The sequence below is a fragment of the Ahaetulla prasina genome, chromosome 17, assembly GCF_028640845.1.
Source record: "Ahaetulla prasina isolate Xishuangbanna chromosome 17, ASM2864084v1, whole genome shotgun sequence".
Classification (NCBI taxonomy): Eukaryota; Metazoa; Chordata; class Lepidosauria; order Squamata; family Colubridae; genus Ahaetulla; species Ahaetulla prasina.
Genome location: NC_080555.1, coordinates 3,199,159 through 3,223,745, shown reverse-complemented (window position 1 = coordinate 3,223,745; position 24,587 = coordinate 3,199,159). Strand labels below are relative to the sequence as shown.

Sequence of the window (24,587 nt, the reverse complement as noted above, 5' to 3'; positions counted from 1 at the left end):
TCCCAGAATTCCCCAGCCAGCCTGCTTTAAGAGGGGTGGGCTTTCACTCCCATTCAACTCACAGCTGACCATGAAAATCCTATTAAAATAGCAAACCATTAAATGCACCCCCTATCTGAGTTAGCATTGGTTCATTGAGGAGGCCAACTGGATCCCCCTCCCCAACAGATCCTGGCAAGGTGAAACCTGTGTTGAGATCCATTTTTTTCCTTCCTTCCTTCCTTCTTTCCTTCCTTCCTTCCTTCTTTCCTTCCTTCCTTCCAAACACCCAGAACCCAAAGCCCTAAAGCCGGCATTTCACCCGCCTCCAATATCCAATCGTCCCAAATTCTAAAATATATCACCTTACGAAATATAAATCAAATAGAGAGGGCTGGCAGAGCGGGACCCCCCCCCCAAAAAAAGGCAACCACACCACCGCCAATTATCAAACCTGCAGGCCGGCTCAGCGACCCCTCTCGCCCTTCGCCCATGCTCAGAGGCACCCTTAGCGCCGCAGCAAACCCTCCCGAGAGGACAGCCCAGCTCGGAAAAAGATGGGAGTCCCCCAGGTTCGCTGGCTCACCTGCCTTCTCTCGCCACCCTTTGCCCAGATTGTTCAGGTGCCCTGGGCGAGGATGCGGGGAGAGAGAGAGAGAAAGAGGGAGGTGGGGCCGAGTTATGGGGGGCAGACGAGCAGGAAGGAGGAGAAACTGAGGCATGCCCCTTCTCGCCCGGGGGAGGGGGAGCCAGCTAGGTCTGGGCGGTGGCCACTCCCTGGCATTTGGGTGCCCGCCAGGAGGGCTGTTTGCCTTTGCCAGGGCAGGGGGGAAAAGGAGTGGGTAGGTGGGGGCAGGAACGGGCTTCGGTGGGGGCCGCCCCGCCGCTCTCTGCCAAGCAGGCTCGACCGGCTGAGCAAGGGGTGGGCAGGCTAGGTGCCGGGCGTGGTGGGGAAGCGAGGGCATTCTGACCGAAGGTTTAGGTGTGGCATCCAGCAGGGTTAACACCCCTAGCTATGCCAGCTCAGCCCGCCAGCCCTCGCTGGGCACGCAACCAAACGGGGAAACGTTTATCCGAGTCCTCTCAGACTTTGAGACTAGCCGCTCGGCAGTGAGTGTCCCACTCTTTTCCCACCGTTGGCACCCGCCCTGGCAGCCTCGGGCTTTGCGTGCCCGTCCTTGGCTTCCCCCCCCCACTCCCTCCTCCCCAATTTAATCCTGTTTTGAGACTGTGGGCTTTTTTTTCTCGCTTATTTCTCTCCCCCCACCCACCCCCCGCACAAGGCGTCCCGTTCGACAACCCGAGGCGCAAGCTGGCACGAACGCACGCCGGCTCAGCCCAGGTTGGCAAAATGAACCACACACACACAAAAGAGAACGCATCGGCGATTGAACCACGATGGCTAAGGGGTGGGTTTCTCACACACCCCCTCCCCACTCCTTGCCCTTGTGTGTGTGTGTATGTGTGTGTGTGGTGTCGAAAGGCCAGCTTCGTCAGGTGGAATGGCGGTCTGGCTTTGGTTGGGTTTGGCTCGGCGGCCTTTGGAATCCCTGCCTTGAGTTTTGCAAAGGAAAAGGGGCATTTTTTGCAGAATAATCCAGGAAATTGGGTTTTTTTCCTGGTTTTTTTTATTTATTTTTTTGTTTTTTTGGTGACCAGAAAGTTTGGCTAGGAGGAACTAAATCCTGACCCCGTTTTCACCCAACAAGAAAGAGTAAAAGAATTGAAGTCGGGGACGAGCCAGGAGGCTTCTCCAAACACGTTTTGGAACCAATCAAAATTGTTTCCAATTATTTTTTCAAAAATTCGGGGGGAAAAAAGTGAGCGTTTTTCACACTTACGGCCGTCGTACATCCTCGGGGGGGGGGGTCCGCATGATCCAAATTCGGACACTTGGCAACAACTCGTATTTACGACGGTCGCCATGTCCCCGGGCGGGGGTGTCGCCTGATTTCCCCCCCCCCTTTTTTGGGGGGGCAGGTGTCTGACTTCTGCAAGAGTCTCAACGGGGAAAGCTGGATTCGCTTAACGACTGCGTGACTCGCTCGAACGACTGCAGCCGGTCGCTTAACTGCTACGGCGAGAGAAAATGGGGCAACAACTCCCTGAACGAAAATTTCGCGTGGCGACCGAAACACGAAAAGGCTCAATTTTGGTCGTAAGTCGAAGACTACCTGCAATTAAAAATTAAAAAATAGAAAAGAAAGCAAGCTCATTTTGGGTTTTGGCTTGAGCCTCCCTCGCAAGGCTGTTGGGAAGGCCGAGTGCTCAGGGCGGGAGGGGGACAGGTCGTCCTCGACTTACAGCCATTCGTTTAGTGACCAGTCAAAGTTACAACGGCCACGGGTGGGGAAAAAAGGTGATTTATAACCGGTCCTCGCACTTACAACCCTCTCATGGAATCCCCGTGGTCACGTGATCAGAAATCGGGAAACTGGCATGTACTCATGACAGTTGCAGGTCACGTGATCCCCTTTTGAGACCTTCCCAGCTGGCGGCCAACAAGGAGATTCCACGGGGAAAGCTGGATTTGCTTCCCGACTGCCGTGATTTGCTTAACAACCAGGTCATAAAAGAGGCTGCGGCTCCACGGACAACCGCCTTGTTTGGCGTGAACACAGAATCCCCTATGTTGGAAGGGACCTCGGAGGTCATCTAGTCCAATCCCCCCCCCCGCTCGGGACAGGAGAGCCCCGTGCCGTTTCAAACCGAACTCGGTTTGCAAGAAACCGGCTTTGCGACATAAATTCTGTCGCCAATTGTTCGCCGTAAGTCGAGGACTTAACTTGCACATGAACGATCCAAAATGTCAAGTCCCCGAATGAATATAATATGTCAATTTTTATTTTTTTTACAACCTCGGGAGCTGTAGTCACACCTTGGGGGAAACCAGGATAGTGAATTATTTAAAAAACAAAACAAACCCCAAGGAGGAGACACTAAACTTAGTTTGTATTTATCTTGGTTAGTCAGGGGTGGGAGCATGCTGCGTGCATCTCATGTTTTGGCAGGCTGTCTCTTGAGAAACCTAGAATGATGTGAGGGGGAGGATTCCCCACCCCCTCTTTTCCTGCGTTTTTCTCGCCTGCAATTCGACCGGAAATAAAACTTGTAGGAAAACAAAACCTACATCGCATCCAAGTTTATTTCCATTCCTCCACCCGTCTCAAAATCCTTCTTGATCCACATATATCTGGTAACCGACGTGTTTGAAAAGGGGAAGGGTGAATTTTTTTTACGGCTAAAAGAAACCTGCAAACAAACCAGCATCGCTCTGAATGTCTTTTTCGGGTAGCTGAACCCCAAACTGGGTTAGTTGAATCCCTGGAGCTAAACCACCTTGAAGAAAACAGCCAAGGAATCTTAGACTGAACGAGAGTAGCAAACAGGAAATTTCGATGAGGCATCTCTAAGCAAGATTTCCACATTAGATTTCTTTCCCTCCCACACGCGTCCTTTCAAGGTGGCTTTGAGCATCTTTTCCTGTTTTCTGCAAAAGATTTCGAGACGGCAACAAACCGGCTGTAAAACGGGGCATCCAAAATGGTGGGTGGGCCAGCCCGGGGGGTGGGGGGTGGGGTGTCTTATGCCCTGATCGAAGACCCCAATATTGCCAGCATCCAACCCAGAACTGAAGGGAGGCGACCGATGCAGAAGCGACGCTGAAAATGGGCAGCCTCCTCAATGAGGACTAGAGGCATGCCTTGCCGATGACCAGTTTTCTCTCTCTCTCTCTTTCTCTCTCCTCTTTCTTTCTTTCTCTCCTTTCTTTCTTTCTCTCTCCTCTTTCTTTCTTTCTTTTCTTTCTTTCTCTCTCTCCTTTCTTTCTTTCCTCTTTCTTTCTTTCTTTCTTTCTTTCTCTCTCTCTCTTTCTTTCCTTCTTTCTCTCTCTCTCTCCTCTTTCTTTCTCTCTCTCTCTCCTCTTTTTTCTTTCTCTCTCTCCTTTCTTTCTTTCTCTCTCTCCTTTCTTTCTTTCTCTTTCCTCTTTCTCTCTCTATTTTCTTTTCTTTCTCTCTCTCTCCTCTCTCTTTTTCTCTCTCTCCTTTCTTTTTTTCTTTTTTTCTTTTTTCTCTTTCTCCTCTTTCTTTCCTTTCTTTCTCTCTCTCTCTCCTCTTTCTTTCTCTCTCTCTCTCCTCTTTCTTTCTTTCTTTACTTTTTTCTTTCTCTCTCTCCTCTTTCTTTCTTTCTTTCTTTCTTTCTTTCTTTCTTTCTTTCTTTCTTTCTTTCCCCTCTTCCTAAAATCCAGCCGGTGGGAGCCAAAGAGGTGGCAACGGAGAGATTTGAAATCTAAAAAGGGAGGGGAGGAGTGGGAGTGGAAAAATGGATGTGGGGAATGGGAGGTGGGGGATTTTTCCCCCCCACCCCCACCCGCAGGGAGATGCTGTGACATGATAAAGGCCTCCAACACCCCGCCGAAGATGGGAGCCGAGAAAAGTCTACCCGAGACGTTTACGGGAAATACATAAATACAAGGGGACTTTCTAAGCTCTGATTTGTCACCCAAAATCACACCTCTGAAGAATTCCCCCCCCCTTCCCCGCTTTCTCTCCGATGAGGGTCTCTTTCGAGTCCCTTGGAACCACATAAACTGCATCATGGTTTGGGGAACTCCTGGAACCTCCTAATCCAGCCCTTGCAGTGGCCTGTTTTCGAAATTGGGGAGGGGGGGCACATTAGAAGAGGGGGTGGGTCCAGATGTCTCTATCGGCCTTGTTCAACAACACTAGAAGCCCGACAGGTTCTCCCCCTTTCTTAAAAGATTTAAGAAGCAACAAAACTTGATTTATAAGGAGGCCCATTAGCCATAAAGCAAATTTTGGGTGCGTGGGTGGGAAGCCAGGAGATAATTTGGGGGGGGGAAGAGGGATTTTTGGGGGATCCCTTAGCCAAAGAAACATCCCCAAGGCAAATTTTGCAACTTCTGCGTGGATTGGTTGAGCGGCAGGCTTGCGGGAGAGCATGTTCGCCAAGCTTCTAGTCCTCAAGAGACCTCCAGACCCCCTATAACCCAGGCACGTGTGTTTTTGCTAACTTGGGCCGGGCCTTTTGGGGTGTCTCTGCGAAGGCAGGAAGGGGTGAACTTTTTGTTCTAGCAGGAATTTGGCAGGAGGAGGATTGCCAAGAAGGGCCCGCCAAAGTTAATTAACGGGGGTGGTGGGGGGGGAGAAGAAAAATTTCTGGGAAATTGAATTGAGCCGCCAGCAAAGCTTGCCTCAGCACCAAACCTCGGGCGTGAATTTTCAGGTTCGGTTTTTTTACTTCGAAACCCCTAAAAAAAACCCCAAAAAAACTGGCGGGGGGGCTTCCCTCGCAGGGAAGTGGGTATAAAGGCACACCCAGAACCATGGGCCGCAATGAAGATTTTTGCAAAATTTAATTCCAAATTCCTGGTTAAGGGAAAGACCGTTTTTTTTCCCCCCCCCTTCTTCGGATCTCAACCTAAAGCGTTCGAATTTTTTTGTATTTTGGGCCGACGTTTGCAAACCACGCAGATGAACTTTACGATGGGGGCGAAGGCGGGAAACTCACAACTTGGGTGTTTTGCTGTGCAAGCACAACGCAACCCCCAGTGCCACTCAGAAAGCGTGATGTGTTCTCGCTCGGTTTTTTGTGTGTCCTCTTCGGCGTGTCATGCTGCCGGATCTCATGAAGGATGGTCGGTTTTTGTTTTTTTTACCTTGTCCACCCTAACGGTATTCTAATCTAAACAACCCTTCGGCTTAAGAGACCTAGAAATTGGTTTTCTAGTTCTGGAGGTTGTAAATGAAACACCAAAACATTCTTATAATTTTTCGGAACTGGAGGAGATCTGTTTTGCCTCTTAGATCAATGCGCTTTTCAAGGAAAGTAAGATGGAGAGATGGTGCATTAATTAAGTGCTTTTAATGATACCGCAATTTGTTGACAAGAGGCAGTTTGATGGAGTGGTTAAGACGTCAAGCTAGAAACCAGAAGACCTGAGTTCTAGTCCCACCTTGGCCACAAAACCATCTGGGAGACCTTGGGCCAGCCCATTTCTCTCAGCCCTAAGAAGGAAGCAATGGCAAACTTCTTCTGAAAAAAACCTGGCCAAGAAATCTCCAAAGACTTGTCCAAGCCATCTCCGAGCAGCAGACAGGATCAAACACAACAAAAGTAAAATTGTTGACCTAGCCTAGACCTCGTTGTTAAATTCACAGCCTTAAACCATGGCTTACGGACGGCGATGACAGTTTTCCTAAAAGCACACCCAACAGTGCCACAAAGCCAAACCAGGATTCAAAGTTACTAACCTCCAGGAAATGAAACTCAAGTCTTTGGGATCAAAGATTTCACCTTGCAAATGTGTCAATTTCACATTGCAAATGCGTCAATTTCACTTTGCAAATGCGTCAATTTCACCTTGCAAATGCGTCAATTTCAAATTAAAGATTTTTTTTTTAAAAAAAAGAAACATGTTTTTTTTCTCCCTTCACACACACGTGTATGCCCGTGTGAATCTTTCTCTGCACATGGAAGGACTGTTTTTTTTTTGAACACAACACCGGCACCTTCTAAACTGAATTAATATTTCTCCTGCCCTCCTGTCAATTCCAATATTCCTTTGAATCTAAAAGTGGCATTCAGGAAAGGAGATGGAATGGGTTCAAAGATTTTGCTCCTCCCCCAAAATCCCAAAAAGTTGGATGCCCAATGAAAACAAGGGGGAGTCTTGCTGAGAACGCTACCCACCTGGCATCAAAATGGGGCACAGGGCGCAGAGAGAGAGCGAGAGAGAGATGGTATCGCCGGGGCATTAGCATGTCAAACTGGAATAGGGTGTGCTTTTCCTTCACCGCCCATAAATCCCTCTGTTGCAAGGCCCCCAGGGGAAAGGGGGGCACAGTGGTGCCAGGCAAGTTGTGGGTGGGAAAATCGCATGCCCGGACAGGTTTGGGAGAACATGCAAGTTTTTCCTTAGGGTAAGAAGGACCCTAAATCTGGGAAAGGGAAAAAAAGAAAAAATATTTTTGGGGGGGTGGGGGAAGAGACAAAAGTCTGATGGAAATTGCACAGCCCATTCCGTCTACAATTTTGCGAGCTTAGTGAGGGAGAGAAATCTTGCAAAATTAATTCCCAAAGTAATTGAAAAGATGCTGGGTGGGACGATGCCAACCCCTGGGAACAGAAAGCCCTTTTTTTTTTTTGAGTCATGCAGCCACGCCGCATGTGGCTAGTCCTCAGCGTCTTAGGACGGCCGAGAATGCTTTTCCCACCCAAAGCTTTTTGGAGCTGGGCAGGTTTTTGATGGCATTTAAGAGCACAGCTCACAAGCCTTTTTAGCCTCCGAGTGATAACCAAGGTGTAGTTTTGCGATTGATTTTTTCGGCTTGACCATCTGTCTATGGGGGGAAGACCCTGTTTGCCTATCAATTTTGGGAGGCAAAATTTCAGTGGCTGCTGAGGTTTAATCTGGCCAAGATTAAGGGTGGGGAGAAATTGGGGCATTTGAACGCTGGAGGAAAACAACCACGGGCAAGCACCCACACATATTAGCCTGGCTAGTTTCCTCTCTGCCAACCGAGTGGAGCTCGCTTTTTCAACCTTGCTGCGTGGGTTTTAATGTTTCAGCCAGGAGATAGTTCACCCCTCCAAAATACACTTTTTAAATAACGGGGTGCTTATTTATCCAAGTGGAAGCAGGGTCCAGTAGGCAGTCTGGGTTAAACTCTTTCACTCATCCCCATTTCAGTGAGACCCTCCCCTCCCCCAAAGCCCATCCAGTCGGGATCCAGTGGGATATTTAAACATCAACATTTGGAAGGAAGGAAGAAGGAAGAAGGAGGGAAGGAGGGAAGGAAAAAAGGAAGAAGGAAGGAAGGAAGGAAAGAAAGAAAGGAAAGAAGGAAGGAAGGAAGGAAGGAAAGAAGGAAAGAAAAAGAAAAAAGAAAGAAAGAAGGAAGGAAGGAAGGAAAGAAAAGGAAAAAAGAAAGAAAGTAAGAAAACAGAAAGGAAGGAAGGAAGGAAGAAAGAAAGAAAGAAAAGGAAAAAAGTGACTTAGGATCATTTTTCATGCTGTCAACCATTTGCAAGCATCCCCATGGTCACATGAATTGAGACCCTTGACTCAAATTTATGATGGTTGCAGCGTCCCAGGCTCACACAATCCCTTTTTGCGACCTTCCAATCAACAAAGCCAACGGGGAAACCTGATTCACTTAACAACGGCGATGCTAACTTAATGACTTCAGTGATTCCCTCAGCAACGGTGGCAAGAAAGGTCTCAGCAGGAGGCCAAACTCACTGAATAGCCGCCTCGCTTAGCAGCAGAAATTTGGGCTCCGTTGTGGTCGTAAGCCCTACCCATAGAGGCCCTCCTCCTACGGCTTTTCACGGTTTGTAGTTCGGAGGATGAGCGAGGCCTCTCCTGCTGATTGCATAGACACCAATTGAGGGATTACAACGCCCAGCAGCCCCAGCCGGGCGGCTCTCTAATACTATCCTCCTCGGTTTACAAAACCCCCGGCAGAGATTTGCTAAACAGCCTCTCTCGAGGCCGTTTTGAAGCACCAGGAAAAACACGTTTGCATATTTAAATATTTGAGATACGGAGGGAGGGAAGCGGAGCTCAGATAAACCAGGTTTGATTTATTTGAAAACCCCAAATTTACACCTTCACGTCAGCTTAGAGGGATGAAGTTTCTAAGGCCGTGTTTGTCAACCGTGGACTTCAACGCCCCAGAATTCCCTAGCCAGAATTGTGGCTAGCTGGGGAATTCTGGGAGTCGAAGTCTTACCCCTGTTAAACGGGTGACAAACATCGTTCTAAGCTTTGATCTCTTCTGTTTACGATTGCTATCATCTCAAAAATGGCTTTCGAGGTCACCAGAAGCATTTGGTTTTGCTGATTGGATAACGCTGTCTCTTCGACATATTGCTTGCTAGCATTGCATTGTAGTTCTCTCCTGGTTTCATTCAGACAAACCTCTTAACCTGGTTAGTTAAAGCTACCCATTTCTAATAGACAAAAAAACAAAACTACCCGTGGATTATCCAAAAAGACCGACATTATTATACACAGGCCACCTTAGAAAACAAATTCTGGCTGGCATTTTACCTCCGATTAACCGCGGCAGACAAAATACACACAGGCTGTTTCCCCAAACAAACCAGGATGGATTAACCGGGGTTAATAAATTATATCACCGCACCTAGGTCTTGACCTGACCTTACATTCGACACACTGGGTCAAGCTAACCTTTAAGTAATCATTTTAGTTTGGTTGTTTTTCCATGCGGGGCTAAAAACAAATAACCGAAGATTATACGTTTCGGACTCAGCCCCTTTCGAAAGAAAATGCTAAAAAGGAAAAGAAACAACGAAGCGGAAACGATTACGATGAAGAAAAGGACGGCAACTATCATTTCTCTGAAATTTGAAAGGGTGTGTGTGTGGAAAAAACGTACCGACCTTCGGATGCTTTCTTCCCTAAAACACTGAGGACTAGAAGAACGGTGGATGTTTTAAACCCTTCGCAAATCTTGGGAAAACCAGGCTAGAAATTCAACCCTGCCTTGCTGGCCTGCGATTTGAATCTCGGTGGGCCGAGCCGCAATCATTAAAAATAATACATATATTCTTCCCCTTTCTTCTCCTAGAGAAGCACCAAGATCTTCCTAGATCAGATCTCTCAGACTTGATTCCCCAGAAGAAAAGATCCCCCCTCCCTTTCTGAATCCTTTCACCACCCACCCACCCAACTCAATACCCCTTCCCAACAAATTCCTTGGAGTACAAATTCTGCAGCCAACCTCAGGAATTGGGTATCGGAAAGAAGAGGGGTGGTTGAGGAGGAAAAAAAAGGGGAGGGGGAATGATTTTTTGGGGGGGGGGAACAAGAGGAAAACTACGCATTGGGGTCATAGAATGGGGCGGCACCCCAAATCAAGCCATGTTGGTTTTCTCTCGGCTTCGTCTGCCATCTCAGCGTCGTGCCAAGCGGCCACTCTTGGGCAAGGCGCCTCAGCATTGCAAGCAAGTTACCTGACCCTAATCTTAAATCTTGGGGAGAGGGGGGTTTCTCTCCAACACTACCCCCCCCTCAAATCTTGCCAAGGTTCCCCCCCTGCCACTCACCCCTTGCCACAGCTGTTCCTTCACCCGGCGTCGGTGCAGATGTGAGTATACCTATGTGCTGTGGCATAGCAAACTCGGGCTCTCTCTCACTACCACAAAAGCGGGCAACGCCCACACCCCTGGTTAGACAGCACCGTTCCCACGTTCCCGCCCCCTCTGCCCCCCTCTTTTTAACCCTTTCGCCCTCCCCAGGCAGAACAACAGCCCCCCAATTCCACCGGTGAAAACCCCTCGCCAGGCGCAAAGGAAGAAAGATGCGAGCAACTCAGGAAAAGCCACTTCCAAGTCTATCCTGTTAAATGCCTTTTTGGCAGTTTCGGGCCCAGACTCTTTGACTTCGAGCGAGGGTGGTCTACCTTGCAAGGTTGTGGGAAAGGCTACTTTAAGGTCCCTGCTAGCTTGTGTCTGGAGGACCGGCTTCCGCGCTTCCTGCAAGGATAATTTATGATTCAAGTAGTCTCGATTTGCGACGGCAGTCGGGGACAGAATTTCCATCGCTGAGCGAGGTGGGTATTAAAGGAGCCGGGCCTGATTTTACCGCTGTTGTTAAGCGAATCACTGCTGTTAGAGTGAATCCAGAGGCCGTTAAATGAATCCAGCTTCCCCCACCCTTGACTTTTGCTTGTCAGAATGGTCACTAAACGAATCCCGCTTCCTCCATTGACTTTGCTTGTCGGAACGTCGCAAGTGGCGATCACGTGACCCCACGATGCCCCAACTGTCGTAAATACACGCCGGTTGCCAATTTTGACACTATGACGGTCTTAAGTACGAGGACTGGTTTTGCAAGTCACTTTTTTCACGGGTCCCTGGAACGGTCACTAAAGGAGCAATTGTAAGTTGAGGGCTAACCAAATTAGGGGTGTACTACATAAACCATGCCACCTGCTTTAGAGCTACATCTTCCTGTTTGGAAGAGGAGGGGGTGAAGCACTTTAGGTATGCTCAGAAGCCGGGGCCTTTTAACTATTCTCCCGAAGGATGCACGGTGTGGGCTTAACCATATCATTGGAATAAATTAAGCCAATTTTAAATTTGATATTAAGTTTTGGTTGATTCCAGCTAAGGAGGGGGCAAAACAGACAGACAATTCCTGCACCCCCCCCCACACCTGCGATTCCCTCACCCCCCCAAATCTGATTGCATGCTGGGCACACCCCGAGAAAGGATTTTATCACTGGATCTTCAACAGCACCCCTGGGAACTAGCTGATCCATTGCACATCAAAACAATTTCTGTTCCGGCATCGGTAACGTCATAGGGAACTCTTCCAGCGGAGAGAGGCCTCTGAGCATGTGCCAAGTGCTGTCCCAACCCATCGCAAGGGGGACGGAGAAACCCAACGGTCGGAGCACGAAAGATCTCGAATTCGTATCTTAAGAAGTGCAGTCTAAGGGGCGGCCGGCATTACCCGAGTTTATACAAATGGTAGATAACGTGGGAAAAAAACCCCAACAACCCTAGAAAGTTTTTCGCGCCATCTCGCTAATGCTAGAAAGAGAAGCGCGAAGAAGCGGCTGAGAAAATAAGCCAAACAATGTAGAAATAATGAATCTGACGAGATTGATCAGAGAAAGAAAAAAAACCCATAAGGACGACATCATCATCATTGTTATTACTATTATTACTATTACTGTTATTATTATTGTTGTTGTATTATTATTATTATTATTGTTGTTGTTGTTGTTGTTGTTGTTGTTATTATTATTATTATTATTATTATTATTATTATTATTATTGGAAGGTTGGAAACAGGTGGATTTTTGGGAGGAAAGAGGACAAAAAAATGGTCAATTGGTGGTTTGAATTGGGAGCTCAAAATAAGACTAAGACGCTGGAGGAAAAAGGGAGGAAGGGAGAAATAGAAGGAAGGAGGGAAGGAAGGAAGGAAGGAAGGAGGGAAGGAGAGGGGAGGGAGGAAGGAAGGAAGGAGGAGGGAAGGAGAAGGGGAGAAACAGAGGAGGAGGGAGGAAGGAAGGAAAGAAGGAAAGGAGAAGGAAGGAAGGAAGGAAGGAAGGAAGGAAGGAAGGAAGGAAGGAAGGAAGGAAGGAAGGAAGGAGGGAGGAAGGAAGGAAGGAAGGAAGGAAGGAGGGAGGAAGGAAGAAGGAAGGAGAAATAGAGGGGGGGAGGGAAGGGGGGAATGAAGAAAGGAAAGAAGGAAGGAAAAGAAAGGAAAGGGGAAGGGGAAGGGAGAGAAAGAGAAGGAAGGATGGAAAGGAAGGAAAGAAGGAAGGAAGGAAGGAAAGGAAAGGAAAGGAAGGGGAAGCGAAAGGAGAGAAAGGGAAGAACAGAAGGAAGGAAATAAAGAAGGATGGAAAGAAGGAAGAAGAAAAAGAAAGAAGGGGAAGGGAAGGGAGGGAAAGGGAGGGAAGGAAGGAAGGAAGATATCCCCCCCCCTCTTTTTTTTTCCTTTCTCATTTCCCTTTCTTGCTTCCTGCTCCTGAAAAAAAATCATAGGAAAAAACCAGAGTGGTTGGTTGTTGTTTTTTTGGTTTTTTTAAAAAGGAATATTCTCTAGAGCTTTGCTTTCCCAGAATCCTCAGCCACCCCAGCCGGGCCTGCTGCATTCTGGGAACTGAAGTCCACCCCAAGCCGGCGCAGGTTTTGCCAGCAAGATCAAAGGGGAGCTGTGCCCCGGGAGACACCGCCGGGATCAAAAGCGTTGGCTAAGAAGGTGCCCGTTCCTGGAACTGGCAGAAAAACCGACCGGGAAGGTGCCTGGCGAAATTCCTTTTGCTTCACCGAGGCGAAGCCTGGCATTTATCGGTGACTGGCATTTATCGGCGGGGCAGGGCTGAGAACGGCTTGCCACTGCCTGCCCGTCGGAGCAGCCCGACTCGAGCGACCGGCTAAAAAAAATAATAAAAATGCCAGCTTAACTCAGTTTCTCCTCAGTGGCCCCAACCAGAATGGGTATCCGGGCAATTTTGGAGCAGGAAAAAAGAAAATGGATTACGAGTAATCCTTGAATTACGACCCGCAAAACGAGGCCGCGACTTTCGGTTGCCGAGCGAGACAGCCGTTAACGTTTCGCCCCGTTTTATGGCCGTCCTTGCCGCGGTCGTTAAGGGAATCGCTTCCGTTAGCAACACGGTCGTTAAGGGAATCTTGACTTTGCTCGGCAGAAGGTCGCCAGAGGGGACACTGGAGACCGTCGTAACTGTAAGTCGGCTGCCAAGCATTTGAATGTCGATCGTGGGGATGCTGCGGTGGTCGCAAGCCGTGGAAAAACGGACGTGGACGGTCACTAAATGGACTGTTGTAAGTCGAGGACGACGGGCCGACTCACATTTATGACGGTCGCAGCGTCCCGGGGGTGTGTGTGTGTCACACGATCCCCTTTTGAGACCTTTGGACGAGCCAAGCCAGTGGGGGAGCCGGATTCACTTAACAACCGTGTCACTAACTGAATCACCGCCGCGATTCACTGAACGGCGGCGGAAGGAGAGGTGGTAAAAAAAAAATGGGGCGGCGCTCATTTGAACCGCCGTGTCGCTTAGCAACGGAAGCGCTAGGCTCAATTCCGGTCATAAGTCGAGACTGTCCTTGGCCACCAGCTGCAAATCCTCCGATTTGCAATTTTTAACACTCGATTTGCTTTCAATGGAAAAATCGAAAGGAACATTTAAAAGGAAAATTAAAAAAAGGCGATGGGCCTCTATAAGCTGCTGCGGGAGAGAGAAGGGAAACGACAGAACGAGAAAGCGGAAAAAGAAAAGAGGGAACCGGAGCTAAAAACTTTGGTAGAAGAAGACAGCGGGTGGGAAAAAAAGGGGAAGCCAGGAGGGGGAGGGGCGGTTTCCGCAGAACTGTGATTGTGTCATTTTCCCACCCATTCTCTCCCCCACAGCAAGGGGAGAGGCTGTTGTCAACAACAACACAACCGCCTCAAAACAGACTCACAACATCTCCTAGACATTCCGCTAATCGCAAATCTGCAAACGACCGTTTATTTTTATTTCCCACCCACCCGTTTTTTCTATCCACTCTTTTCTTCATTCTGAGGTCAAATCTCGCACGGTTCCCAAAAATCTCCAGGCTGCGCCCCCCCTCCAAAAATAAAGCTATTTCCCCATCTTCCGCACCCCTGGGAGTTCCTCTCTGCCTACACCGCAGGGCTGTGGTTGCTCAGAAATGGTGCCTGAGATGGATTCAGGTCGGCCACTTATTACCAAGTTTAAAAATTTTTTGTTGCCAAGCACTTGGCCTTTGAGGATAAATAGACGGATGGGTGGGTGGGTGGGTGGGTATATAGATAGATGATAGGTAGGTAGGTAGATAGGTAGGTAGAAGGAAGGAAGGAAGGAAGGAAGGAAGGAAGGAAGGAAGGAGATAGGAAGGAGATAGGAAGGAAGGAAGTAAAAAGAAGAAAGAAGGAAAGAAGGAAGAAAGAAAAAAGAAAAAAGAGGGAAGGAAGATAGTAAGTAAGTAGGTAGGTAGGTAGGTAGGAAGGAAAGAAGAAAAAAGGAAGAAGGAAGGAAGGAAGGAAGAAAGAAGGAAGAAAGAAGAAGGAAGGAAGAAAGAAGGAAGGAAGAAAGAAAGAAAGAAGGAAGGAAGGAGGAAGGAAGGAAGAAGAAGGAAGGAAGGAAGAAGAAGGAAGAAAGAAGGAAGAAAGAAGGAAGGAAGGAAGGAAGAAAGAAAGAAAGAAAGAAGAAGAAGGAAGGAAGGAAGAAGAAGGAAGGAAGGAGGAAGGAAGGAAGGAAGAAAGAAGAAGGAAGAAAGAAAGAAAGAAGGAAGGAAGGAAGGAAGGAAGGAAGAAGATAGGAAGGAAGAAAGGAATAAAAAGAAAGAAAGAAAGAAAGAAGGAAGGAAGGAGGGAAGGAAGAAAGAAAGAAAAAAGAAAGAAAGAAAAAAGGAAAGAAAGAAAGAAAGAAAGAAAGAAAGAAAGAAAGAAAGAAAGAGGGCCCCAGAAGGACCACTCCTCTGCCCTTTCACCCCTTGTTCTTCCCCCACAACTCCCCTCCCCACTGAAGCTTCCCAGCAGGCGCTACTCCCTGGCAGCCAGGTGCCCTGGTCGAGTGATAAGGTGGGTGGGTGAGCCGGGCACAAGAGGAAAACAAGATTTGGCAGGCAGGGCACGGGAGGGGGGAGTTGGGATCAGGAACTCCGCAACGGGCTGCAATGGGCGGGGGGGGGAGTGGGAGGGGTGGGGGGGCGCAAGCGTGGGGCGTGGAGAAGGCCAGTGACTCAGCCTGGGTGGGGGCGCCTGCACTTGCTGGTGTTGCAAACCAAAGCTATTATTATCCTTTCCTTTTGCAAACTCTTCAGCCCAAGAGGGAGAGAGAGAAACAGGACTCTCGGTGCCAGCTCAGGGAAAAGCCAGAGTTAGCCAGAGCATGCGCAGAGTTCTTTCTGGAAAACCACAGAGGGATCCCTGAACGCCTGGTCTTATCTCGGGAGGGGCATCAGAGGTGGGGGGGTGGGGAGGCTGCAATTTTTAGAGCTCTGGGGCCAAAGACCTTCCCCCCCCCCAATTCATAGCCCCCCCCCGCTTCCCAAGAGTGCTCCCGCCACAACTTCTGGGGAAATCCACACTTCCTGTCTGAGAGAGTGACTAAGCAGAGATGGTCTCGCTCTCCTTACCGCCCACCACGTTCTCCCCCACCCCCCACGGCATCTCTATAGGGCCAGGGTTCCCTTCTGGTCTCCGTTGTAAAAATGTTTGAAGAAAAAAAACAACCCACCGGAACCTGCCATCTCAAGTGGTATAGGCAGATCGAGTCAGTGAGCCAAGCTGCACACGGTACCAGAAAGCAATTGCAGAGGCAAAACAGAGGTGGGTTTTCTGGCCCCAATTTGAGAGGGGATTTAAGGGACCCATCCGGCTAGTCGTTTCGAGGATAGAAAGAGGAAGCTAGCCGGGCATCATGTGGGACTACGGCTCCCATCATCCTCAGCCGAGCTGGTTTGGAAATCAGGGGAGCCGTGAGTCCAAGCCTTTCCGGGTTTGGAGAGAACTGATGTTGCAATTCGAGTGAATATCTGAATCGGTCTTAAAAATGAGCCACGAGTAAACACGGCCATGTTTCTGCTTCGTCCTACCTTGCAGGGGTGTTCCGAGGCCAAAAAAAAAAATGAAATGAAATGGGACCCCGCTACGTGCACCCACAGCCATACATTCTGACTCTGTAGCTTTGCATGCGACGCTCAACCCACAGAGCAATCTTAACAACAACCTTGTAAGGCGGGACGGAATTGCTTCAGAAGAAGTGAGGTTGCACGGTGTGTGTGTGTGTGTGTGTGTGTGAGAGAGAGAGAGAGAGAGACAGGCTCCTTAAATTATTCTTATGGGATGGGAGGGGATGATGGGTTTTTGGCAGACCCCAGAGTCAATAAGGCGACCTGTTCGTAATTTTGAAACGGGCCAGCAAAAGGTGAAAACTCTGTTTCGAGCGGTTTGCAAAATGCAGGAGGAATAAAACAGAATAAAAAGAAATTAGTGAAAAGAACGGCAGCTAAGAAATGGGTCGGGGGGGGGGGAAATTGCACAACCAGAAGCTTCCCACGATTTTAAGAGAGAGGAATGCCTTCCGTACACGGGGTTCTGCCTTTCTGGGCCAGCGTTTTAGAACCTGGGGCACACCTTTTACGAGGTTGGACTTCAACTCCCAGAATTCCCTGGCGAAAACAGATTCCTTTTGATGTTTATTCCCACGGCGACCCTGCTTAAAAGGTAAAGGTTCCCCTTCGCACGTATGGTGCTAGTCGTTCCCGACTCTAGGGGGCGGTGCTCATCTCCGTTTCACAGCCGAAGAGCCAGCGCTGTCCGAAGACGTCTCCGTGGTCATGTGGCCGGCATGACTCAACGCCAAAGGCGCACGGAACGCTGTTCCCTTCCCACCAAAGGTGGTCCCTATTTTCCTACTTGCATTTTTTTATGTGCTTTCGAACTGCTAGGTTGGCCGAAGCTGGGACAAGTCACGGGAGCTACACGGCGCTAGGTATTCGAACCCCAGAACTTCCAACCTTTCGATCAACAAGCTCAACGTCTTAGCCACGGAGCCACCGCGTCCCGCCTTCTTACTCTCTTGTAATCCCTTTCTCTCCGCAATCCCTTTCGCTGCAATCTCTCTGTTCTAGAGAGCGGCAGAGGAAAAAACAACACAAACACAAAAAACAGGCACGTCCAGCTGGAGAATTCTGGGAGTCGTAAGTCCAGACCTGTTCACAGTGCCCAAACATTGAAAAACACACCTATATACACCGTTGCTAAACAGGTGAGAAGAACGATTCGCAGACTCAACCAAGCTCGGCTCAGAAATCTTGCACGCTCCAGAAGTTTTGCACACACTCTTCCTCGGTTTTACCCAGAAAGCCAAGTTATCCCCTGGCCTACAGATTGCAAAAGGGTTGGTGAGAGGAAGAGAGAGAGAGAGAAAGAAATGGAGAGAAAATTATCTAGGGTGGGTCCTTGACTCCCCCCTCAGGGCAGCTGGGTGAGGTTGGCTGGTAGGCTGAGTGGGCGTTAAATTGGGAGCAACAACACAACAGGTTGCAATGCGTGTACGAGGGGAGTGTTTGTGTGCGAGCGTTAAAGACGCAAGGCGTGATGGCCTTCAAAACCAGGTGTTGGGTTCCAGCTCCCATCATCCCCGACTAGGACGTTCTTCTAGCACACACCCTTAGTCTCTTTTTCTAAGGGGTGGGTGGGTGGGCGGAGAGACGCAATAACCCAAATATATTTCTTTTTTTAAAAAAAGAAAGGAGGCGAAGAATGGCTTTCCAGCGGCAGAGCCGAGACTGTTTCTGAGCACGCGCAGAGTTCTGGTCTTGAATCAGATGGGGTGAAAGGGCAGGAGGGGTAACGGTGCGAATCAAAAGCGAAGACCCTCCCCATCAATTCACTTCTAAAAAGCCCGCAATTCTACCAACCGTTTCTTTTCAAACTATCTAAAAAAATCTCCTTTAAAAAAAAATCGCACAGCAAACCAATTTTTCTTTCTTTTCTTTTTTTTTCTTTCCCCTTTTCCAACCATTTTTCTTTTCTTTTCGAAAGATCTAAACAAAAAACAAAAAACTTTCTGCCAGTCCCCATTGCAATTTTTCACCTTCGGCAGGGGGTCTCTCCAAGAAAACCCCCCACCTGGGTGTATATATATTTTTTAAAAATCTTCATTGTAATCCCAAGCTTTAAATTATATATATATATTATATATATACATTAAATTTAAATTATATATTTAAATTATATATATTATATATATATATATATATATATATATATATTTGTTTTCTGAGGTTTTCACGGGTGTTTGTATATAGGTCTTTGGTTGTTCGGGTTTTCTCCCGTGTAAAATTGGAAGTGTCTTGGCGACGTTTCGACGAAGACTCATTTGTCATCTTCAGGCTGGTGTTTACAGCTTTTGCTCCCAGAAGCACGAAGCTGAAGCCTGAAGATGACGAATGAGACTTCGTCGAAACGTCGCCAAGACACTTCCAATTTTACACGGGAGAAAACCCGAACAACCAAAGACCTATATATATATATATATATATATATATATATATATATATATATTTGTTTTCTGAGGTTTTCACGGGTGTTTGTATATAGGTCTTTGGTTGTTCGGGTTTTCTCCCGTGTAAAATTGGAAGTGTCTTGGCGACGTTTCGACGAAGACTCATTTGTCATCTTCAGGCTGGTGTTTACAGCTTTTGCTCCCAGAAGCACGAAGCTGAAGCCTGAAGATGACGAATGAGACTTTGTCAAACGCCGCCAAGACACTTCCACTATATATATATATATATATATATATATATATATATATATATATTTGTTTTCTGAGGTTTTCTCCGTGTAAAATTGGAAGTGTCTTGGCGGCGTTTCGACGAAGTCTCATATGTCATCTTCAGGCTGGTGTTTACAGCTCCGTGCTTCTAGGAGCAAAAGCTGTAAACACCAGCCTGAAGATGACGAATGAGTCTTCGTCGAAACGTCGCCAAGACACTTCCAATTTTACACAGGAGAAAACCCGAATAACCAAAGACCTACATACAACCTATATATATATTCTGAGATTTTCACGGGTGTTTGTATGGGTCTTTGGTTATTCGGGTTTCTCCGTGTAAAATTGGAAGTGTCTTGCCGGCGTTTCGACGAAGTCTCATATGTCATCTTCAGGCTGGTGTTTACAGCTCCGTGCTTCTAGGAGCAAAAGCTGTAAACACCAGCCTGAAGATGACGAATGAGTCTTCGTCAAACGTCGCCAAGACACTTCCAATTTTACACGGAGAAAACCCGAATAACCAAAGACCTACATACAACCTATATATATATTCTGAGATTTTCACGGGTGTTTGTATGTAGGTCTTTGGTTATTCGGGTTTTCTCCCGCGTAAAATTGGAAGTGTCTTGCCGACGTTTCGACGAAGTCTCATGCGTCATCTTCAGGCTTCAGCTTCGTGCTTCTGGGAGCAAGAAGCATAAAGCTGAAGCCTGAAGATGACGAATGAGACTTTGTCGAAACGTCGCCAAGACACTTCCAATTTTACGCGGGAGAAAACCCGAATAACCAAAAACCTACACACACACACACATATATATGTGTTTTTGTAGGTTTTCACGAGTATAGGTATGTAGGTCTTGGCATATTTGGGTCTTTCCCCGTTTAAGGTTGAGAGTATCTTGGCCAAGACTAAGACCTCTACGCACGCACACACATATACGTATTCGGGATTTTGAGCCCAGCGTGCAACCTTAAAGGGGAGGGAAGTTAATCTCTAGTATAGATCTCCTGCATGAGCAGGGGGTTGGGCTAGATGACCTCCAAGGTCCCGTCCAACTCTATTTGTGAGCAGCAGTGAGAAAAAAAATATGACTTTTTTTTTTGTTTCAGGCTGGAAAGCAACCGAGAAGCAGCCTCTGTACTGAAAAAGCACTGAAGTTTTTTTTTTTTTTTACCCCCTCCTTAAACAATATCTATGTCTATATGAGGAACCAAGAAAAACTCTGCACCCTGTTGGCTCACTTGCTTGCTCCCGTTTCCATCCCTCGGGCCTCGGATTCGAATCCACCTCCTTAAAGGAGCAGGAAGGGAAAGTTACAAGTTTGTTTTGGAAATGCAATGCTGACGTTCGGAGCAGAATGAACACAGCTTCATAAGTTGGGTCTGGGGAAGCTCGTGAGTCGGGGGGGGGGCTTGGGAATCCTCGCTGCACCCCCACCCGCCCCAGTAAGGGTGCCCCTGTGCTTACCCCATCCGGTGCCCATGGGGCTGGCGGGAGAGAGGCTGCGTAAGAGAGTCTGCGGCCGGAGGGCCCCAAGCAGCCCAGCCTGACCTACTTCTCTCTTTCTGTCTCGTCACCTGTTTCTCTTCCCCCCCCCACTTCAAGAGAAGGGAACTGCGTCAGGGCAGTTGGGTTGGCAGGCAACACCCCTTTTCTGGGGAGGGAGGGGGGCACGCTGCCCCCAAAGCCTTCGGGGGAGAGATTCAGCCCCCCCCCTGCAAGGAAAAAGGAGGGGGGTTTCTACTAGGGAGGAAGGGAAGGAAGGAAGGGAGGGAGGGAAGAATTAGAGGGGAAGGGAAGAGGGAGGGAGGGAGGGAGGGAGGAGGGAGGGAGGAGGAAGGAAGGAAGGAAGGAAGGAAAGAAGAAAGAAAGGTGAAGGGGAGGGAGGAAAGGAAGGAAAGAAGGAAGGAAGGAGAGGAAGGGAAGAATTAGAGTGGAAGAGAAGAGAGGAAGGAGGGAGGGAGGGAGGGAAGGGAAGAATTAGAGGGGAAGGGAAGCGAGAGAAAGGAAGGAAGGAAGGAAAGTATTGAGGAAATAAGGAAAGAAAGAAAGAAAGAAAGAAAGAAAGAAAGAAAGAAAGAAAGAAAGAAAGAAAGAAAGAAGAGAAAGAAAGAAGTGAAGGGAGGGAGGCAAGAATTAGGGAGGGAGGAAGGAAGGAAAGAAAGAAGGAAAGAAGGAAGGAAAATGGGAGGGAAGGGAGGAGAGGAAGGAAGGAGGGAGGGAGGAGGGAGGGAGGGAGGAGGAGGAAGGAAGGAAGGAAAGAAAGAAAGAAGTGAAGGGGAGGGAGGGAAGGAAGGAAAGAAGGAAGGAAGGAAGGAGGGGAAGGGAAGAATTAGAGAGGAAGGGAGGAGAGGAAGGAAGGAGGGAGGGAGGGAAAGAGGGAAAGAAGGGGGAACGGAAGGAAGGAAGGAAAGAAAGAAGGAGGTGGAGGGGAGAATGAGGGAGGGAGGGAGGGAGGGCCTGATTGGCTCCTCTTATTTACCCTCAAGGGTAAAAGAGGTCTAATAGACTCCTCCACCCATGGCACGCAGGGCAGGGGGCAAACTGGCATAAGCTCTACCCAAGCTCTGCCAGAGGAAACTCCACCCCCCACAACCCATAAGAATTATGGGGCAAGGCCTCTGCCCTTCACCCACCCACCCAGCCTCCACCTTCAGAGCCCAGCATCTCCCCCCCCCCTCCTCCAAGCCCAGAGTTCACCTTCTTCCTTCTTGGCACTGCCAGTCATGGGTTGGCACCATGCCCGGTTGTGCGCCTCGCCTCCTCGGAGGTTTGGCCTCCTGGCCAAAGGAGGCTCCGGTTTCAAGGCAGGAGGCTGGGGATGGGCTCCGGGGGGGGGGGGTGTTGCCATGGAGCGCCCGCTCGCTCTCCTCGGCTCCCACCCGGGAGAGGGGCATCGCTGGCAAAGCGCTGGGTGGGGCCAAAGGATAATTTCGTGGCGGTTTCATCAGCCGCCAGCCAGCGCCCCCCCCCTTCCCCCAAGGATCTCTGCCTCCCAGCAGGCAGGTCTACCACGCAACAGGGGCCGTGCCAGGCCTGGCTTGGCATCAGGGTTGGCAAACTCAATGATGGGGCTTTTGAACGCCACCAGCTCCCCCTCTCTGCATTTTGGGGGGCACACCGCAACTCCTGGCTCCTTTCTTGTGTGTCTTGCTAAAAAAAAAAAAATCAAATTTACAAGCGAGACTTTTTCTGGGTCAATGGGCAGTGGGGCTCCCAGCCTGGACTCCGAACTGAACGGGTGCCATGCGGGAACGGCTCGGCCGAGGCAAAACTCCCGGGATGGTGAGGCCAGCCACTCCAACGGAGCCCTTCGGCCCGCTGCCGTTCCGTACCGGTGAAATTATTTCTGGGTTGGCTTGCAGCCCCCTTCAGTCCTGTACGGAACAAGGCTCCTTAGGTGGAGAAGAGGGGAGTCGGTGGAGTGGGGGGGCCGGAAGGATTGGATTGGATTGGGAAATTCTGCAGCACCGGTTGAATTTCTGCCTGCCGCCCAGAGGATACTCAGCTTTGGCTTGTTTAAGAAAGAATTATTAAATAAATATTAAATAAATGTAATAGATAGAGAGAAGGGAAGGAGGAGGGAGGAAATGGGAATGAGAAAAGGAAGGAAGGAAGGAAGGAAGGAAGGAAGGAAGGAAGGAAGGAAGGAAGGAAGGAAGGAAGGAAGGAGGGAAGGAAGGAAGGAAGGAGGAGGAGGAGGAAATGGGAATGAGAAAAGGAAGGAAGGACAAAAATATATAATATCATATATATGATGATGATAAGATAGATAGATAGATAGATAGATAGATAGATAGATAGATAGATAGATAGATAGATAGATAGATAGATAGATAGATATAGATAGATATAGATAATAGATAGATAGGTAGATAATAGAGGTAGATGAGATAGATAGATAGGAGAGAGATAGAAAAAGAGAGAAAGAGAGGGAGAGAGGGAGTGGGAGAGAGAGGGAGGGAGTGGGAGGGAGAGAGAGAAAGAAGGAGGGAGAGATAGAGAGAGAGAAAAGAGAGAGACAGAGAGAAGATAGATTTTATATATATATACATATACATATATATATATATATATAGAGAGAGAGAGAGAGAGAGAAAGAGAGGAGAGAGAAAGAGGGAGATAGAGAGAAAGAAAGAGAGACAGAGAGGGGGGGGATGCCCCAGGTCCAGGGTTCAAAGGGGTGCAGCACACACGCCTCCCGCTTACCTTGAGTGATAAGACGTGTGAGCTTCCTAGGTGTGCATGGCCTCTCCTGCCCCCCTCCCTCCCCCGACCCGAGGGTTTTGCACGCATGCACAAATGTGCAAATGGAACCAAGCAGCCTCAGGTCCCCTCTTGGCGCCTTGCAAGCCGCCCCCTTCATTCCCCGCCCCCCACCCCGCCCTCCTTCCGTGTTGCACGTTCAGGACACCTGGGGACAATCCGCAGGTGCCGTCTTAGCGACAGGCCTCTACCCTCACCTGTGTGCTGCCAGGCTGGGAACAGGGGCGGGCGGTGGGGGGGGAAGAGAAGTCAGGTGTGCTAACCTGAGGCTCTTGGCCTTCCCCCCCTCCCCTCCTTGTCATCTGTGCAGGGCGGGAGATCTTTGGGGTCTGCTTGGATGGGGCACCACCAGGGGATTTTTCAGGGTTAGAGCGGAGAGCAGGAAAGCAAACACACACAAACAAACATCTCTTCGCGGAACACGCCAGGGCAAAGTGTTTCTGTAGAATAACAGAATAACAGATTTGGAAGGGGCCTTGGAGGTCATCTATTCCAACCCCCCTGCTCGGGCAGGAAGAGTCTCTCTCTCTCTCTCTCTCTCTCTCTCTCCCATTTCAGAGCGAGGCCGGTTGACGAGAAACCGGGTTAGGCACAAAGCATTTTGGAAAAGGGGCAGACAGATGCGCAGAGAAGGGACCTTGGAGGTCTTCTAGTCCAACCCCCTGCTGAAGCAAGAGACCCTAATCCCATTTCAGAACAACTGGCTGTCCGGTCACTTCTTGAAAACTTCCAGTGGCAAGGAAGGAAGGAGGGAAGGAAGGAAAATGAGAAGGAAGGCTGGAGAAGGAAGTAGAGGGGAAGGGAAAAAGAGAAAGATGGGAACAAGGGAGAGAGGGAAGGAAGGAAGGAAGGAAGGAAGGAAGGAAGGAAGGAAGGAAGGAAGGAAGGAAGGAAGGAAGGAAAATGAAGAGGAAGTAGAGGGGAAGGGAAACAGAGAAAGATGGGAGGGAGACAGAGAGAGGGAGGGAAGGAAGGAAGGAAGGAAGGAAGGAAGGAAGGAAGGAAAATGAGAAGGAAGGCGGGAGAAGGAAGTAGAGGGGAAGGGAAAAAGAGAAAGCTGGGAACGAGGGAGAGAGGGAAGGAAGGAAGGAAGGAAAATGAGAAGGAAGTAGAGGGGAAGGGAAACAGAGAAAGGTGGGAGGAAGGGAGAGAGGGAAGGAAGGAAGGAAGGAAAAATAACAGAATAACAGAGTCAGACGGGACCTTGGAGGTCCTCTAGCCCACCCCACCCCTGCTCAAGCAGGAGACCCTATACCCTCCCAGACAACTGGTTGTCCAATCTCTTCTTCGCAGCCTCCAGGGTCGGAGAAACGAAAGCCATTCGCCAAACGAAAGCCATCCGGAGCATCCCGAAGACTTCCCAGAAATGGCACAGCCGGTTCGTCAAGGAAGATGACCTCACGGGAACAACACAACACACCCCAGCGAAGGAGGACAGGGTTGATCCGTGGGGCTGGCTGGGTGTGGCCCAGGGGAGGGCACAGAGTCCGATCGAAGACTTTGGCCCCCGCCCGGAAGAA

At 49.0% G+C, this 24,587-nt stretch overlaps 1 protein-coding gene across 4 annotated transcripts in view; it reads right to left on the bottom strand.

Moving 5' to 3' along the window:
- ZBTB7B (zinc finger and BTB domain containing 7B) overlaps positions 1 to 24,587 on the bottom strand; it is a 33,908-nt gene that overhangs the window by 5,583 nt on the left and 3,738 nt on the right. The window contains exon 1 of one of the 4 annotated variants that reach the window (XM_058160321.1): positions 20,269 to 20,415. The exons of 2 other annotated variants lie outside the window; for them this stretch is intronic. In XM_058160321.1, the coding sequence (XP_058016304.1) occupies positions 20,269 to 20,284 (16 nt within the window). In that variant the 5' untranslated portion in view covers positions 20,285 to 20,415. Of the gene's footprint in view, positions 1 to 10,074; positions 10,148 to 20,268; positions 20,416 to 24,587 lie in introns of those variants that run through there. One more of the 4 variants, XM_058160320.1, reaches the window with a different exon arrangement.